We start from the raw sequence: 19,228 nt of genomic DNA on the forward strand, positions 1-19,228 counted from the left end.
AACCTCACAAACCGACAATGTGATATTTCTACAAAAGATCATGAAAAAACATACAATATAGCATGTAAATGTCTTGGTGCTTTTCATTAGCAGATGGATGACTGTGTACCTCTCACATCCAGAAGCTCTTGTAGTTGTTATTGATGTTGTAATAAAAGCAGATTGCCGACATTTTTTTTGCAGTTTCTATCCCTTATACATTAATAAGGGAGAAACAGAACTTTAAAGCATAACTATGATCAAAATGTAAACTCATATATTCATTTCCACATTGCTCAATCATTTCTAGCCTACCTCTGTTACTCTGAACTATCTCAAAGTTGTAAACTTACTTTGTGAAGATCTCCACACAATTACTTTATTGAATTCTATGGCACATATTCACTATTCTCTGTGACTAGGCACTGCTGTGTCAACGTTTCACAGAGCCTGCCTTCTGAACCACAGAGGTGCTGAGAGAAGGAGTATCAGGAAGCGGAGTCAGTACAGGAATCACTGCTTGCTGGCAGCAAGGTACCTTGGGATATGTAGTCCACAGAAATTTAATGTAAACAGCAGAGGGGAAGCTGCAGAGCATGCAGGGAATCCAGGAAGTTGTGGAAGAGATGGCCAGCAGACAGGCAGAACTTATGATATAAAAGGAGATTTTTCTAGTAAGCTTGCATTGTCAAGTATAACTATTGTTAGTTATAGCTGAAAGTGTATACTGTAACCATAGATCTTCTTTAAGAAAAGCTTTCATGTCAGTTTCTAGTCCTATGCTATACTGCCTCCTCCAAAAATTTCCCAAGATTTGCAAATTTCTGTTAATTTAAACTATTTGTCTGGAAACAGGTGCAAAGTATCCTGTGTTGCACCAACTCCTTCTCCTCCATACTTAAAAGAAAAAGAATTTACTTCTCCCAAGCTTTTCCCAACCTATGGAACTCCCTACCCTCATCTGTCTGGCTGTCTCCTAATCTATCCACCTTTAGGCGATCCCTGAAACTCTCTCTTTAAAGAAGCCTATCCTGCTTCTACCTAGTAAACCGCCATATATTTCCTCCATCAGCTCATCCCCCCCCACAGCTATTACCTTTTGTATCACTCAACCCTTCCTCCTAGATTGTAAGCTCTAACGAGCAGGGCCCTCTGTTTCCTCTTGTACCAACTTGTATTGTAACTGTAATGTCTACCTTCATTTTGTAAAGCACTGCGCAATCTGTTGGCGCTATATAAATCCTGTATAATAATAAGTTCTAGCAGATGGATTAAAGCAACTCTGACACTTCAAGTAAACTTTTATACCTACAAAGATCTAGAAGAATACATACCTCTCCTGCTGCCTGCACCACTGAATGCCACTCCCATGCAGAGTAAGTGGACTGTACAAACTAATAGCAATACGTTTGGCCAGCTTAAGGTGACTACTAGACATCTTAAACAGGGAAATGGATCTGCATGTCGGCAGATGCAGTCTCTTTTCTCCACTGCAGGTGGCAGTCAAACTGCAGTGACATTGCAGAGGGAGAGGAAGCCAGGAGTAACTTATTCCTCTATGGTTTCCTGGGTCACTGGGAAATGATCAGGTTGGATGTTGCTGTCCAATGTGACTCTATTGGCCATCTTTAGTAAGGGCAGAGCTTACAAAGAGCCCTGTTCACTGCAGTTGCTGGCACTTTGCAAGTGGATAGTGCAGGGACAGAGCACCTGTCTGTCTGGGAAAGTGAATAGTGGTGGGGAAAGGTTCCACATGAGTAGGGCAGGCTAGGGACAGGCCATCCAGTATCAGAATCCTCACTACAGAGCTCAAACTGGCCATGTCACATTCCGCCGTCGGAGACAGACGCTGTTGGTGCATCAGAACCTGCTCCAGTCTACAAGTTGCACAGAACTGCGAGTGCTTCCCAGCTTGGTGCCTTCCTCCTGAGCTGTTGGTATATTTGGGCCGTTTCTTCAATACAAGTCTTGTTATTTGCAACCGGGTACAGTGTGTTTAATGCCGCTGCACCACCTTGCACCTACACATATGTAGCAAAGATTTGTCCATGCTCAGAGTAGCACTACAAAACACTACATGAACATGCAAGGTCCGCTTTATTCATTGGACAAGTTTAGGTCAGTGATGTGGGGAGAGGGGAGGACGGGAGCTGTTAGGTAGTGAGGCTTATCATAGGAGCAGCCAATATAGATCAAAACAGGTCTTCTAACTTCTCCAATCAAGGCTACCTTAGGGATCTCTCATCCAGGGCCACTGTAAACATGGATCCTTGCTCTGTCTAGCTGGAAATGGATCAAACAATAAACAGAGCAAAGGGTGTAAAATTTCCAATAACAATGTGTGCTATATATTGTTTGTATTCGTGCTTAGAGGCAACAGGCTGTCATTGAATAATACACCTGCTGCTTGATTTGTGCTGCTCAAAGTGATCAAAATCAAAGAAAATGAAACATAATAAACAAACCAGCACAAAAACTTTTTGTACATATCTTTTCTGTAAGGATCAAACAGCATTGGCCCTCAGTGCCTGTTAAATGGTTAAATGCAAAAATGTCTCCCCTCCCCACACATAATATATATATACATATATATACATATACACACACACACACACACACACACACACACAAGCTTTCCTTGCAAATCTAAAATTATAAGCAATTGCACAGAAATAATTAAAATCCTGTCTTTAGAATGGTTTTACCAGGAGGAAATTAAAGGTTTAGTTGGTCTAACACCCACATTGGGTAGGAATACAGTTAAATGGTTACAGCAGATTTAGACCAGTGGGACTGAGCAATGTTTAAATGCTAGCTGAATGTACGAGTTCCATCTGTGACACGAGTCCTTGCTAAATCCTGCCCTTTTAGTGAACAGAGCTGTGAAATTACTATGTGTTGGAACATAATTATGCCTTTGTAGTGCAGTGACATTTTGCAGCAAACGTGGAGCAAGTGAGCTAGAGAGACCTCTGTGTCATCTCTGTATTTTTATATACTTTGGAGGATTTTTTTTCTATCATCAATGAAAGTTGTAAAACATTTAAAGCAGATCTTTCATTGAAAATTAAAATACCCTTTGAGCAATTCGAAGACAGTTAAAATACTCTAACAAATAGTCGAAATAAACATGTGTTGAACATATAATTACCGTACATCATTAGAGTACAGTAACATTTTGTATCAAGCACAGAACAAGAGGGATGCAGACACTTTGGTGTTATGTCTTTATTTTTACTTCTTCTATCTTCTTTTCAATGAAAGTTAAAGAATTCAGTTAAAGTGCGACTCTACTCAAAAACATTTTTTCTGTAGTTTTACATGAAGTGAATGATCCACAATGGGGAAATTAAAAGCAATAAAAATTTGGCAGCAATTTCGATTCTTCTTAAAAAATGTCTAGTGTGAATTTAAACTTTAAGCAGGGGATCTTTAATAAAATGAAAATGCTCTTTCAATGATAATGACCACTGTTCAAGAACTCCAAGGACTAATGTATATACAAAAAAACAATATATTTAATTCTGTGTAGGCTCGCTTGTGATTTAAACATCCCTGCCATACCATGCAATCCAAGGATGTCAACCATTTGAATGTGCAACTATGCAGCTTTCTTTCTCACCTACCACTTCCAGCCTGTTCATTGGAATATTTGTCACTTCCGTTTTCACTGCCTTATAGTGACTCCTTATCTTGTAAACAATCTTAAACCACTCTCCCTCCTGCCTCCAGTACACTAAACCAATGCACAATGCAATATTTATTATTTATTTCAGGTACTTATATAGCGCCGTCAATGTACGCAGCGCTTTACATATATATTGTATATTCACATCAGTCCCTAACCCTCAAGAGGTGTACAATCTAAGGTCCCTAACTCACATTCATACATACACATACTAGGGCCAATTTAGAAAGGAGCCAATTAACTTACCAGCATGTCTTTGGAGTGTGGGAGGAAACCGGAGTTCCCGGAGGAAACCCATGCAGGCACAGGGAGAACATGCAAACTCCAGGCAGGTGGTGCCGTGGTTGGGATTCGAACTGGCGACCCTATTACTGCCAGGCGGATGTGCTAACCACTTAGCCACTGTGCTGCAAAAGAGCATAACGGTCTCATAATGCTTATGCTACAAGCTCTGCTTTGCAAGGGGTTATGTGATGAGTTTCAGATCATTTTTGACTGGACTAAAAGGAATTTTTAAAATACTGTATATTTACCTGGCTCTGCAATTTAATATTTGTCAAAATTGTATTTCACTTTTTAATAGATGAAAGCCAAGGCATTTGGTCATGTGGGATTTGTTAAAAGGGGTGTTCAGAGTACAGATTTTATTTCCTCTTTCGTTCATAATGAATTTTATTATAGGCAGCACAACAACACAGAAACAGTCAGAGACAAGCTCATAGACACCAAAAAAAATAAGGTGTACAATTCTGATGATGGAGGACATAACAAATGCACTGAAGTATTAACATGGAGAGAAACGGAGTACAAAAACACAATCTATAAAAGGATGGAATGACATCCTATAAATTGCATTAACAGCAAACAAGTAGTGACCAATGAGCTAGTGGGCAAAGGCCAAGGAGAGTCACCAAAGTTGCATACAGATAATAGGAAAAGCTGAGCATGGAGTCTCACTGGACGCACATCGGAACTCTGCATCAAGGAGAAAGTCCAACAGGTGTATAAAACACGACAGGCACGTTTCTCTAGGTGTATCACAATCAGCGCATGTAACATAAAAACTGACAGAAACAGAAGAAAGAAAAGGAAAGAAAAGAAAAGAGAAAAGCGGAGAAAGGAGAAACAAGAATAGTAAAGACAAGAAAGGGCTTCAGGGGGGTCTCGCCATGAGAGTCTTATATCGACAGGAGGGTCTGGTCAAATCTAGACGGTTGAGCCACATCAATCCAGGGATGCCAGATCTGCAGAAACCTAGTGTGGGTGTCTAACAGCAAAGCCGTTAGTTTCTAGTTAACCATAATAAAATTCATCCGATGCTTAATGGCTTCAAAGCTAAAAAGAGGGGTTTTCCAAGCTCTTGCGATCGGCAATTTGGTTGCCATAAATAGATGCAATGCTAACTGCCGCTCAGGACGGAGTAGGCCTACTAGTGGTTTCAATAATAGTGCCTCGTATAGGTTAAGCTTAATATCTATGTGTAGCATAGTGCGGAGAAGGGCATAGACCCTAATCCATAGTCTGCATACCTTGGGGCAAGTCTTTATTTCCTCTTTCAACAGGTCATGTGACCAAAGACCTAGTCTTCTAAACCAGCAGAGAAGGCAGTCTAAAGCAGTGTTTTATCAAAAACAGTTAAATTGAACATTTCCATAACTATATATTTATCCATCCAACAACTATAAGCATTTAATTTAACATCTGGGTATAGAACCTCATTAATGCAAATACATTACTCATAAGCTTAAATCACCATGGTTACACTTTTCCTTCAACAGGCAAAAACAGTCAATAGCTTACCCTGTCTCCAGGCCTGACCATTGGCTCTTGTTTTGTTCCCAGCTTATGCAGTATATTATAGGCAACTTTCATACTTCTGGTCCATAGTTTACCTAAGTAGTAAAAAAAAAAAAGAGAGGTAATTATATGTACCTGCATATCAAAATAATCACAAAAATATAGGAAGATGAGTTTTCATAGTAGTGTTCCAAGAGAATGGCAATGGAACTCATATAAGAGTGTGGCAAACAACCAAAAAACTTAGGATCACTGTGGTCATCCTTCCCCCCAGAATATGTATCCCAGTATCAACCAGGAATAAAAAAAAATGCTACCTTGAAGCAATAGGCCTTCAAAATTAAGCCCGGGGCTAAGCACGTCACAGTAAGGAGTTAAGGCTCAGTATTCTCCGCTAAAGCTTTGTAATAATGATGACCGTGGTTGTGTGGCTTGTTATTTCTCCACAGTGAACCAATAAAAGATCTGCTTTGTGTGTTTCATGTTGTAACGATATGTAAAGTTGATTCCTTCTTTTTAGATGACCTTACCTGAATAAGACTTATAGGAGAGCTCTGGGTTGATGCAAGAACTTTATCTACATATATGTTTTAGGAAATAACATTAAATCTGCACCCCAGATAGATATAATAATGTACAGTATGTAGCTGTGTATTGCTCCGATCTGGAGGCTTTGGAAATAGAGGTGACACCACTGTATTCCTCAGCTCTAACAGAGAAAGCGGTATCACCCTCCTGGATGTGCTATCTGAAGGAATCACAAATTCAACAAATTCTTATTATACAGTGGATATAAAAAGTCTGCACACCCTCTGTTAAAATGTCAGGTTTCTGTGATGTAAAAAAATGAGACAAAGATAAATCATTTCAGAACTTTGTCCAACCTTAATGTGACCTATAAACTGTACAACTCAATTGAAAAACAAACTGAAATCTTTTAGGGGGGGAACATAAAAAACTAAAATATTGTGGTTGCATAAGTGTGCATACCCTCTTATAACTGGGGATGTAGCTGTATTCAGAATTAAGCAATCACATTCAAAATCATGTTAAATAGGAGTGAGTACACACCTGTCATCATTTAAAGTGCTTCTGATTAATCCCAAATAAAGTTCAGCTGTTCTTGTAGGTCTTTCTGATATTTTCTTAGTCGCATCCTACAGCAAAAGCCATGGTCCGCAGAAAGCTTCCAAAGCATCAGAGGGATCTCATTGTTAAAAGGTATCAGGCAGGAGAAGGGTACAAAAGAATTTCCAAGGCATTAGATATACCATGGAACACAGTGAAGACAGCCATCATCAAGTGGAGAAAATATGGTGCAACAGTGACATTACCAAGAACTGAATGCCCCTCCAAAAATGATAAAAAGACGAGAAGAAAACTGGTTAGGGAAGCTTCCAAGAAGCCTACAGCAACAATAAAGGAGCTACAGGAATATCTGGCAAGTACTGGCTGTGTGGTACATGTGACAACAATCTCCCGTATTCTTCATATGTCTGGACTATGGGGTAGAGTGGCAAGACGGAAGTCTTTTCTTACGAAGAAAAACATCCAAGCCCGGCTAAATTTTGCAAAAACACATCTGAAGTCTCCCAAAAGCATGTATGAAAATGGTTTATGGTCTGATGAAACCAAGGTTGAACTTTTTGTACATAATTCCAAAAGATATGTTTGGCGCAAAAACAATACTGCACATCGCCAAAAGAACACCATACCCACAGTGAAGCATGGTGGTGGCAGCATCATACTTTGAGGCTGTTTTTCTTCAGCTGGAACTGGGGCCTTAGTCAAGGTAGAGGGAACTATGAACAGTTCCAAATACCAGTCAATATTGGCCCAAAACCTTCAGGCTTCTGCTAGAAAGTGGAACATGAAGAGGAACTTCATCTTTCAACATGACAACGACCCAAAGCATACATCCAAATCAACAAAGGATTGGCTTCACCAGAAGAAGATGAAAGTTTTGTAATGGTCCAGTGAGAGCCCAGACCTGAATCTGATCTAAAATCTGTGGGGTGATCTGAAGAGGGCTGTGCACAGGAGATGACAAATCTGACAGATTTGGAGTGTTTTTGCAAGGAAGAGTGGGCAAATATTGCCAAGTCAAAATGTGCCATGCTGACAGACTCATACCCAAAATCACTGAGTGCTGGAATAAAATCAAAAGGTGATTCAACAAAGTATTAGTTTAAGGGTGTGCACACTAATGCAACCATATTTAGTTTTTTTATTTTTACTTCCCTCCACCTAAAAGATTTCAGTTTGTTGTTCAACTGAGTTGTACAGTTTATAGGTTACATTAAAGGTGGAAAAAGTTCTGAAATGATTTATCTTTGTCTTATTTTTTTTACATAACAGAAACCTGTAGACTTTCTATATCCACTGTATATGCGGATTCCAACTATATATTACACTGTCTACAGCAGTGTTAATTTCATTGTCGAAAATATTTTCATCATCATTTTCATCAGCGGCATGTTTTCAGTGACTAAAACAAAATGAAAATTACTCAGAATTTTTGACAACTGACAAAAACTATTACGAAAATCAATTCCAATCTTCCTCAAAGAACGAAAATGGAATGAAAATGTGAGGGAGGAACATTTTACTTTTAAAGATGTTATATAAATTGGTGTCTGTGTAGTTTGTTCAAACCTTAATACCATAAACATTAACATGTAATTAGATTTTTTTTTACTCCAGAAGTATATAATGAGCTTGGAAATTCTAGAGAAATGCTTAAATAATGCATCACAATTTAACTAAACTCATTAGATTTTAGTCAACTAAAATATACTGGAGATATTAGTCAACTAAGATGTACTGAAGATTTTAGTCGACTAAAATACGACTAAAACAATTCAGATGACTAAAATACGACAAACTAAAATAGCATTTTAGTCAAAAGACTATGACTAAAACTAAATCGAAATTTGACATCTAAATTAACACTGGTCTGGAGTTCGGGTTTAATATGGCACTGGGAGTCAGAGAAGAATAAGGGAGATATTCAAAAATTGTAGTCAAATCCAGGCACATTTCACATTCCCACATCACACTTCATTGTCCCTCTACAATTCTAATTCTTTTCTGCTGTCTATAGCCTTTATGGGGCTACTGACATGACAGCCAAGATTTTTCCAGTCCAACCTCTCTGGAGTGCCCTCTTCTATATAATCCCGGGACAGTGGTGATTCCATAATGCTGATATCATGGGATAACCGGAGGCAGGAGAACACATCTTTATTGGGGCTACAGCAGTAAGATCATAGCAGGTGGTCAAACTCTGCCTCACTTGTTTTAGGAATTTCTCTTTAAGAAATTCCATTTGTGCATCCACTATAGAATCAGTGTGAATGCTTCCGCACCGTCAAAGAAGCAAGCTGAGAAAAATGGTAAATATATTTACCAGGCATACATTTAGCCTAGGTTCACATATATGCGGTGCGGTATATAGCATGTGATTTGCACAGGAACCGCACTGCATTCCTGTGCAAATCACATATGATTTATGTGCGATGCGATTGGGGCCATACATTTTGTGTGGCTCTAATTGTAGCCCACCCACACTTAAAAGAATCGGATCGCATGGGTATTCACACCTATGTGATCCAATTCTGTACATCGCACCACGTTTTGTGAACTGCTTTTGGGGTGTTAACATACACACCCACAGTGGTTCGCATGAACGGGGTGCAATTCGCACAGAAAACGCTGCAAATTCCACACCGCATCAGTGTGAACCAGGGCTCACTACAAAAGTTTATTTTTTTACAAAAATGTAGACAGTTGTCAAAGCTAAAGTGACCAGAAAATACTTGAAATAGATGAAGAGCTAAAAGGAAGAATTATTTTTGCATTCATGTCAAAACATATATAGTAAGAGTTCAAGCAAATCTGGTTTATGTTATTTCTGCCCATGTCAAGCTGTACAAAAAGCAATCTAAATTTGGATGCCATCCACTGACAGGTCAAAGTCATAAATAACTTCTAAAAGGAGCATGAAGTTTTTGATATGGCAGTCAATGAGCTGACATAATTTCAGGCAGAAAAATAAATGGGCTTAGATTTGGGAACACGCGTCAGGCGAGCAGCTTCTCAACAGAAGGCACTTAGTCATACTATGACGAATTCGCAGAATACATTAACGTAAACCTGGGCAAGTCAAACTGAGCAGGTAATGAAAAACAGAAAAAGAGGTTATTTGGAGCAAAAATTGCACATCAAAATTGCAAGTTTTAGGCCTCTTGCCAACTGATGTTTAAGCACCTGCTTTTTTGGATGTAATTTCAAGCGTTTGTTTTGTGTGTATTTATGCATGTATTTATGTGTATTTGTGTGCACAATATATTTATTAATATTTATTCTCCAATGCACATATTTGTGTGCAAATTAAGCGTAAATTATTGACCAAAAATAATAAATTTTTCTGTTTTACTGAGGAATGGGCTTGTTTATGTGCCTGTGTGCAAAGGCATGTTGTAAATAATGGACTACATTTTACCTCTGTAAGAAAAAAAAAATATATGCTTTACTGAGCTTTTCCAGGCTGCAGTGTGCAAGAGGCCAGGTACAGGGAACACATGACTCCATCTCCTTCCTTTATGTGACTGTGTGGGAGCTTGCTGATTGGCTACCTATGAACCCAGCATTCTTTTTTTATTTACAAACTTTTTTATTGGAAAATTATTTACATAATAACATGAAAGGTAACAGTTGTAATACATAAATATATCAACAGATATACATAAACTTTTGTAGTGTTACAAAATATATACACTCACCGGCCACTTTATTAGGTACACCTGTTCAATTGCTTAACACAAATTGCTAATCAGCCAATCACATGGCAGCAACTCAATGCATTTAGGCATCTAGACGTGGTGAAGATGACTTGCTGAAGTTCAAACTGAGCATCAGAATGGGAAGAAAAGGGATTTAAGTGACTCTGAATGTGACATAGTTCTTGGTGCCAGACGGGCTGGTCTGAGTATTTAAAAAACTGCTGATCTACTGGGATTTTCCCGCACAACCATCTCTACGGTTTACAGAGAATGGTTCGAAAAAGAGAAAATATCCAGTGAGTGGCAGCTGTGTGGACAAAAATGCCTTGTTGATGTCAGAGGAGAATGGGCAGACTGGTTTAAGCAACATTCAGATGGTAGGGTCAGAATTTGGCGTAAACAACATGCCTTGTATCAATGGTTCAGGCTGGTGGTGGTGTAATGGTGTGGGGAAGATTTTCTTGGCACTAGCAAGGTGTACATAATAAAGTGGCCGGTGAGTGTACATCTTAATTTAAGTAAGATATCAAAAATATGTCTACTTGTTACTTCTCAGTTCAAGAACAAAAAATTGACTATACAAAGTAGGGCACAGAATAATAAGAAAAGGAAATATGACCAGATAAGGAGCAAATTGAGTGGAAAAAGATAGGTCACAATGCTTCCGAATCAGGATTTGTAATTAGTGCTGTGCCGAAATGAAAATTCTGGAATGAAACTGAAAATTCAGGATGCGCTTGGCCGAAAAATGAAACTGAAATTAACAGTTTAAAAAAAAAAATTTATATATATATATATATATATATATATATATATATATATATATATATTTATCTGATTGTATTATATTCGACTTTTTAATTATTATAATGAACTTAAAAAAATACAGTCCAGTAGCATAAAATAACTTTATTAAAAGTAACACAAACATTGGACAGAAAATAAAATGAAATATGTAAAAAAATTAAAAAGATTAAATAGACACGTTTTTGCATTGGAGTCAATAGGACGCGATTTCACATTGAAGTTAATAGGAAGTGCTTTCACACTGAAGTTAAAAGGACGTGAGTTCGCATTGAAGTCAATGACATTATCAGCACCTTTTTTTTTTTTATTTCAATCACAAAATGCCAATAATAGTATTTTTGGTTAGATTTTGGTGGGGGATATATATCGGTGCATCACTATTTGTAATCTATTTACCATTTCTATAAAGAAACCAGAGATCCCCTTTTAGGTCGAATAATATCTTTGTGCTGTTTAGTGTATAAAAAAATGTTTCCATAATCAGAATTTCATCAATCCTTGCAATAATTTGTAGAAAGGGAACTATAGTAGTTTTCCAGTGTGTTGATACACATATAGTATGTATGAGCTTTGTTAGAGATGAGGATATATCTGGAATACCTCTAAACAATAGACAGTTATTGTAATTTAGGTTTATTTCTTTGCCCGCTAAAATGTTAATTAGAGTAAAGATCACGTTCCATGTGGGAGCTAATTGCTTGCATTCCCAGAAGACATGCAAAAATGCACCAGGAAGGGAACAGCCTCTAAAACAAGATGGTGACACATTTGGGTGAGACAGAGTGTAAAACCATCTTTTAAATCATTTTACTGCTGTTTCACGCATTGTTATAGATTTTGTACATTTACGAAGATTAGACTACATAGAGTCCCATTCTTGTGAAGAAAATTGTAAACCCAATTCAGCTTCCCATCTTAACATATAGAGTAATTTGTCCTCTAAAGTAGAAGAATTGAGATCATTATATAAAATTGAAATAAGACCTTTTCCTCGGAGGGTTTTATGACATATAAGCTCATAGACAGTGAAGGAGGCAGCTTGAGGTTTAGTATAATGGGTATTATAGAAAAGTCTTATTTGTGAGTAGTTGTGGTGTTCTGAAATGGGAGCTGCTTTAAGTTCTTGTATTAAAATAAAGGGCAGATGGGAGTCCTTTTTATAAAATGTGAGTCATTTTATTGTCCACCCATCAGTGGAAAACCTGTGGGGAGGAAAGTTTTAAATCTAGGATCTCCCAAGAAAGAGGCTCCAGGTGAAGGACTGGATTGAACCCAGCATTTTGAAATGAGGGCATGGAGGACCCAGTTCACCACCTGGCTTCTTCTACTTGCTCTCAGAAGCTGATAGGGGCAGTTATGGACCGTAGGGAAGATACGTTGGTACAACTGATGGAGCCAACATTATTGTGAACCTGTTGCTTTTCCAGCTTGGGCAGTTTTGGTTTAAATGATAACGTAAACTATTTCCTTACCTGTAAGTTTCTAGCTTGGTCCCACCCCTCACACCTCCTAAGACCCCTTTTGTTGGCCAGAGAAGCCATCCTTCGCAATTAAGCTCTGAATAAGGGGATTGGGAGGAGAGGTCAAGTCCAAATTTGTACGGTTTCATCTGCCTGCATCTATCAATTTTGTTTGACACACAGCTGACAGGGAAACATTTTTCACCATATGCTTCAGCTTTAGAGAAATCTTAACTTTTTCAGTAAAAGTCTTTTTCAGGAAATGTCAAGTTTGTCCCTGCTCCATCCCACCTTCCAAGCCTTATGATACAGTGCACCAAATTAAGGCAAAAAGAAGAATGGTTTTGGTGGTGAAGCAAAGAGAATGAGAAAAAAAATAAACACATCTGTACAGAACTTCAAATGCCTACGTTATCTCTCTAGATAATTAACCTACTGTTTTGTTTTTCTTATGAAGGGGATTCCTACTTGTGCCTTTATCATATGCTCAGTTTGCATTGCCCAGGTTACTTTAAAGTTAAGTTTGATTTATGAAAAATTCTTACACTTTGGATTTGTAAAAGCATGGAAGAAAACTGACTAATATAGATCAAAAGCTTACAGTGTAAATCAATCAAACCTTATGGTGTAAATCACACAGCTGTAGAGACAGAAATAACTGTGCATAACCATATAGTGTAGGGATGCACCGATACTTTGCAGTGTGATTTGAGTTAATGGATGGAAATTGCACCACAAAGATTACCATGCGATTTGAACAAGAATGTGATTCCTATCCAAATCGCATGCTGTTTCCCCACTACACCTGTGTGACCCCAGGCGTGCCATAGCCCAAGTTCACACAGGAGCTGTGCGGGAAACCATCCTGCAGGCATCACATGCTGAGTCTCAGTGGTAGGAGAGGAAAGAAAGTGACGGGTATTTGAAATCCCCCCTCTTTCTCTCTACTTGCAGCAATGACAGTTCAGACTAGAGGGCTGTTGACTGGTCAGCAGCACCATCACATGGACGGTGCTGACCAATCAGATGCTATCCGGCCTGAACTGCTATCGCTGCAAGGAGAAGAGGAAAAAGCAGCTTCACAGGTCTGGGGATTTGAAATCCCCGTAGCTTTCTCTCTTCTTGCAGCGATCATAGTTCAGGCTAGACCGCATCTAACTGGTCAGCACCATCCATGTGACGGTGCTGCTAACCAGTCAAATGTCCTCTAGCCCCAACTGTCATCCCTGCAAGGAGAGGAAAGAAAATGGTGGGGATTTCAAACCCCCACCGCTTTCTCTCCTCTCCTACCACTGAGAATATGAAGCATCTGCCTCCATAGTACACATCACCACTCGCCTACTCCCCACTGCGGGAAACCTCCCTGCACCACTCCTGTGTGAACTCAGGCTATGACAAACCTGTGTTCACACAGGAGTAGTGGGGAAACTGCATTTGATTCGGACAGAAATCGCGTTCCTGTTCAAATCGCATGCTATAACTTGTGGTACAATTTGTGTCCATTAACACAAATCGCTCTGCAAAGTATCAGCGAGTACTTGACTGAAAGTATCGGTACTCGTACTCGCCGATAAAAAACCGGTGCATCCCTAATATAGTGCAATTACTGTCTCTAAACAATTATGACCAGGGGCGGACTGACAACTTATGGGGCCCCCGGGCAATAGGGGATCATGGGGCCACTGTGTCCTTGCCCAAACTCAAAAAAGCCTATGAAAAAGGTACCAGGGGCATCTCATGGGGCCCCCTACTGACCCCGGGCCCTCAGGCAGTGCCTGAGTTTCCAAATGGTCAGTCCGCCCCTCATTATGACCCTTGTCACTATCTTACACATAGTGATTAAAAACTGTATGTTCATTTCAAACACAGTGAGCCAAATTTATACATTTTAAAGGTTGAGTCACCAAAAATGAAATTTTCAATTATTTAAGTCTTCTTTTATCTCTTGTAGTGTTTCCAGCTGTAAGACTTCCTCACCAATAGTTTCCAGCTCTGTTCTGCCTCTTGTAAGTATCATTCTTTCTCATAAATAAATAGGTGTTCTTAAGCTGGCCATATATCAGATGAATTTTCTTTGAAAAGTATTTGTTATTGGAACATGTGTTCAATTTTCTAATAGTTAGTGGAGTCAAAACATCAGTAATTTTTCACTGTAGTGGAAAAAAAATTTGAAGAAGCAGGATGGAAATTTTTCTCAAACACATTTCATGTGATTTTCATTTAAGAAATATCGTACATATTGTAAGGAAACCTTTCTGAAAGGTCTGAGATTCTTTTCAAATAACATATCTGGACAAATTTTAAGAGCATTTGAAGGTAATTGATTGACTTAATTTTAGGAAGACAATGTTCAGACAAACAATTTTTTGGGAAGTTCGAATAAAAATTGGCAGGGTAGCTGTTCAAGGCCTGGGAATTCCTGAACATCCTGTCAGTTGAGTCTACAACAAACATAAACCATTAGATAAATGATTTTTCCAGCATCTACAGAATATAGAAATATCAATTTTTGTTGGACTGACCCTTCAAATCATAAAGACACATATCTAATGCAGACTTGTCTGTACCTACCACCTGATAGATAATGCAGTGTGTGTATTTATCTTGTCCAGGTGCACAGGCTGGTGCAAAATGTACATGTTAAGATGTGCTGCTGTTGTGACCTCTTCTCTGAACGATTTAGATCTAGAATTTAGAGGGTTAGTCCATACAAAGGAAAAAATCCAGTTTTTAGTAGATGCAGGAGAGTACAACCACTTGACAGTTTCTTATCTCTCTTAGGGTTATTGGAAAGATTTCGCTCCAGAGTTTCAAGATCTGCATTTGTGCCCATTATGGCTCCAACTGTACCTGCTGGATTTTTTAAAATTTATATTATGGAGAATGGAATAAGAAGCTAGGCTCCACCTGTAAATAAAATACCTTTGTGAAAGTTGGGGCACAACAGTGTGATGTCTCTCATGGTCTCCAGTGGCATTCTTCCCTGACTGATTGTCCATCTCATAAAACAATGTAAACAAAACAGTGGTTTAAGTGAACCTGTAACCACAGGGTCACTTTTACACAAAGCACACCCTGTAAAAAGGCCTATACGTGTATAAGGACCTTTAGTTGCCTTTCCAGCAGCCCATTTGTTGAACCGCCACTGCTTGCTTCTCCTCAGGCTGCATCAGATATTTGATCTGTTGGATTGGTTGAATACCAGCTACTCATGGATGATGTGGTTTCTCCTGTAGTGATGTATGAGCTTCCAGGAGGAACCACAGAGTGTGGTGGGAAACAGGTATTTTACACACCCAGAAGCGTGGAATACCAGCTGGGAAAAAAATGAGGAGACAGTGTCTTAACATACGGGCCACCAGAGAGGAAGTATACAACCTTATCTTTTTAGGGGTGTCCTTCACGTAAAAACACATTTACTTTGGTCTTCTGGGAGCACAGAAGACAAACTAGCACAGGGACATCCCGAAGAGATATTTGGGTGGACTTGGCATTTAATCAATCTTCAATTCCAACAGGCCCAGACTGGCTATAGGGCACGCAGGACATCTGCTCTGTGGGCCAGGGCTTCTGGATCACATGCCCTGGACGCAGCTAGTGTAATGTGGAGGGAGGGATGTCAGTAGCATTCCTAGTGTTGGGCATCCAGACGCTGCCCTGCTTCAATTGTTGGCACCCGCATCATCTCTTACCGCCTGTCATGCTAGTCAACCAGAGCCGAAGATGTGCCCCATGAGAGAAAACGAGGAGCCTGGAAGGATGAACATCTCCCACCCCGGTATTGAGCTGCAATGCATACACAGTCCGAGAGCTGTGTATGGAGGAAATGGCAACGGATTTGATTAATGACAGAAGAGTAAAGAAGAGAAGGTATGAAGGGATGTAGGGGAGAATGATTATAAGTAGGCATTGACAGAAAAGAATGATAGTGACCGGAAAGGGAAATGGTGGTGGATAGAAGGGAAGGAGAATGATTCAGAGTAGCGTGGCAAGGATGAAGGTAAAGGAGAATGTTCAAGGTGTTGAGCATGCATTTATAGAGCAAAAGGAAAAAAAAAAAAAAAAATATATATATATATATATTTATTACACATACATACATACATATAGAGATATATACACACACACACACTGTATATATAAAAAAGAAATTGAGAAACCGGTAACTGTCATTATTTGCAATTTGGTTTTAAAGTAAAAAAAAATGGGCTGCTCAGTCTAAAACGTCCAGGCCTATTTTTTGTCCCAGTTTAGACCTGAATGCCAATATTATATAACCCAATGTATCCAGATACATCATGACTCTCACACTGCTTCTGGATGGATAAAGTATGTGTTCTGTGAGAGTGGTGCTTGATCCATTCAATACACTGGGCAGCAGACCAGACCAGAGAAGATAAGAACCCTTCTAACCATGGGGATTTAGCAGGCGGGTTAACCAGGTATAGATGAACCCCAGGATAAAACTCACAGGCAGGTAGAATGTATCCCTGGATCAGTATAGGTAAATATTGTCAAATTCAGCCCGACTGTAAAAGTAGTTTCCTTAACTATACCAAGCTTCTATATACACTATGTTTACAATCATCTTTACCCCAATATCAAAAATCTCTTGCAAAGATACACTGTGGATCAGCCATGACAGCAGTCATCAGTACAAGCGAGCTTGTGAACTCCACTACAGAATTAGCCTGCTCTTTGATTTCGTTAGAGCTTTCTATACAGCCAGAGGGCAACACATTAATTCAGCAGAGAGGAAGTTGGAGTGTCAAATCTGTCAACTATAAATCTCTTTTTCTAATAAGAATGTAAACACTGAGGTCTGGCCCATCAACACTGAGTGTAAAGTTTACTTTCCATAGATTTACAATGGCACACCAAACATTCAAGAATTAACAGAGCTGTAACTAAAGCCCCATTCACACAGACAGAAAGGAAGCACTTAGCTCCAGAAACACCACTTTGTACATGCATTCTGTTCAGTGTCATGCTGAAAACCTGGCCAATGCTAGATGTTTGTAGGCTCTTCGACATTTACTGCTCCACCTGATGGGAGAGCATTTGATATCTGGAAGGAAACCACAGGATGTCACTCCAGTGAAAGTGGTATTAAACCCAAAACAAAAAAATGTATTATGTTGCAGCTTACCAATCATTAGATGTGGTGGCTGCATTAGTTTTCTTTTCTTTGGCACCCCCCCTTTTCACCTGGTGATCTGGCCAGTGATACAACTCCTGTATTACAGTGCCTCTACTCTGGATGAATGAGCACAGGAGGCAGAGCAGACAGCAGCGGAGTGTTATATGTAGTAGCGGACAATAACAGATTGAAGCCAAACACCAGCTCATGTTTTATAATCAGTTACAGCAACAGTGTTTTTTCTTTTGGGATAACGGCATGAATAAATAAAAGCTGATTATTTTAACTACCCTTGTCAGTGTTAAATTGGTTGTCTCATCCATGAAAACACACATTCTGCGGGAGAGCTTGCGCTTCTGAAAAGCAACAGACTTGCTGGCTGAAACACCAGATGAAAATCGAAGAAAGAAAGCCTAAAAAAAGAAACTACTGCAGCCATCACATCTAAGAAATGGTAAGCTGCAATATAATAAATGTTTGCTTTTGGGTTTAATACTGACTTAAGGTAATGAACATTCTGTCTTTAGAAACAATTTAAAGTGTCACTAAAGGCAAAACTTTTTCTCACTTTTGGATAGAGTATGGGAGGGTATAAGCCCTGTCACTTTCTTTTTGGTAAGATTTCCCTTCACTTCCCATGGCCAAAGCAGGAAGTGAGAGAAAATCCCTCCACAGAGATGGAATCCCAGGGTGTCACCAGAACTAATGTCCACCTTGCATTTTCTTTTACTTTCACTTTCAATGATAATGATAAACAATTGGGTGAATCTCCCCAACAGTGAAACAGACAGCAATCAAACCTGACAGGTGTTCTAATCCCTATCAACAACAAAAAAAAAAGTTCTGCCTTTAGTGACACTTTAACTTTATGATCTGGTGGACAAAGCATATCAGGGGAGATTGTAGGAACTTAATATGTATAGTGTTAAAGTGATATTAAACCTTTGATTTTTTAAATTAAAATAACAAACATACCTATACCTACCTGCTTGATGCAATGCTTTTACACAGAGCAGCCCCGATCATCCTCTTCTGGGGTCCTCTGCACGTGCTCCAGGCCCCTCCCCTTCAGTGGGTGCTCCCATGGAAAGCGGCTTTCCATGGGGGCACCAGAGCAGGCTCACTCCTGAACCACCCTGTCTTCATCCATTGACACACAGCGGGCAGATTGCCCCGCCCCCCGTGTCACAGCATTTTATTGACAGCCAATTGATTGGCTGCCCAATGAGAAAGGAGACAGCGGCTAGAGCCCTTTCATCCTACCGCTAGTGTGCAGTAGGATGAAAGCAGCATCTTTTCTTTTTTTCTTAACTTTATTGAAATGTCACGGTTACATTTGATTAAGTTCTATTGGCTGCAGCTTGGTGTGTGGCAGTGGAATACATCGCGCTACACTGCCATGAAGAAAAGTACTTCATGCTGTCGTTTTTTGTAGTGCACATCGCCACAGCACAGTGGTGTGACCTGGCCAGGTAGGAGACAACGCACTTTGACTGGTCTTGTGGTGGGACTGTGCTTGAGTAGCCGGCCACTGCAGTCCTACCACGCCTGGTGCTAAGACCTTAAAACATAA

At 39.5% G+C, this 19,228-nt stretch overlaps 1 protein-coding gene across 6 annotated transcripts in view; it reads right to left on the bottom strand.

Moving 5' to 3' along the window:
- The window catches only part of DIP2C (DIP2 acetate--CoA ligase C (putative)), a 627,226-nt gene that overhangs the window by 222,665 nt on the left and 385,333 nt on the right, over window positions 1–19,228 (bottom strand). For all 6 annotated transcript variants that reach the window (XM_089668744.1, XM_089668740.1, XM_089668739.1 and 3 more), the window contains one exon: window positions 5,468–5,559. In XM_089668744.1, coding sequence (XP_089524870.1) covers window positions 5,468–5,559 — 92 coding nt within the window. The remainder of the gene's footprint in view (window positions 1–5,467; window positions 5,560–19,228) is intronic.

The sequence above is a fragment of the Staurois parvus genome, unplaced genomic scaffold (genome assembly GCF_062004578.1).
Source record: "Staurois parvus isolate SC_StPar_1 unplaced genomic scaffold, SC_StPar_1.0 ptg000061l, whole genome shotgun sequence".
Taxonomy (NCBI): Eukaryota; Metazoa; Chordata; class Amphibia; order Anura; family Ranidae; genus Staurois; species Staurois parvus.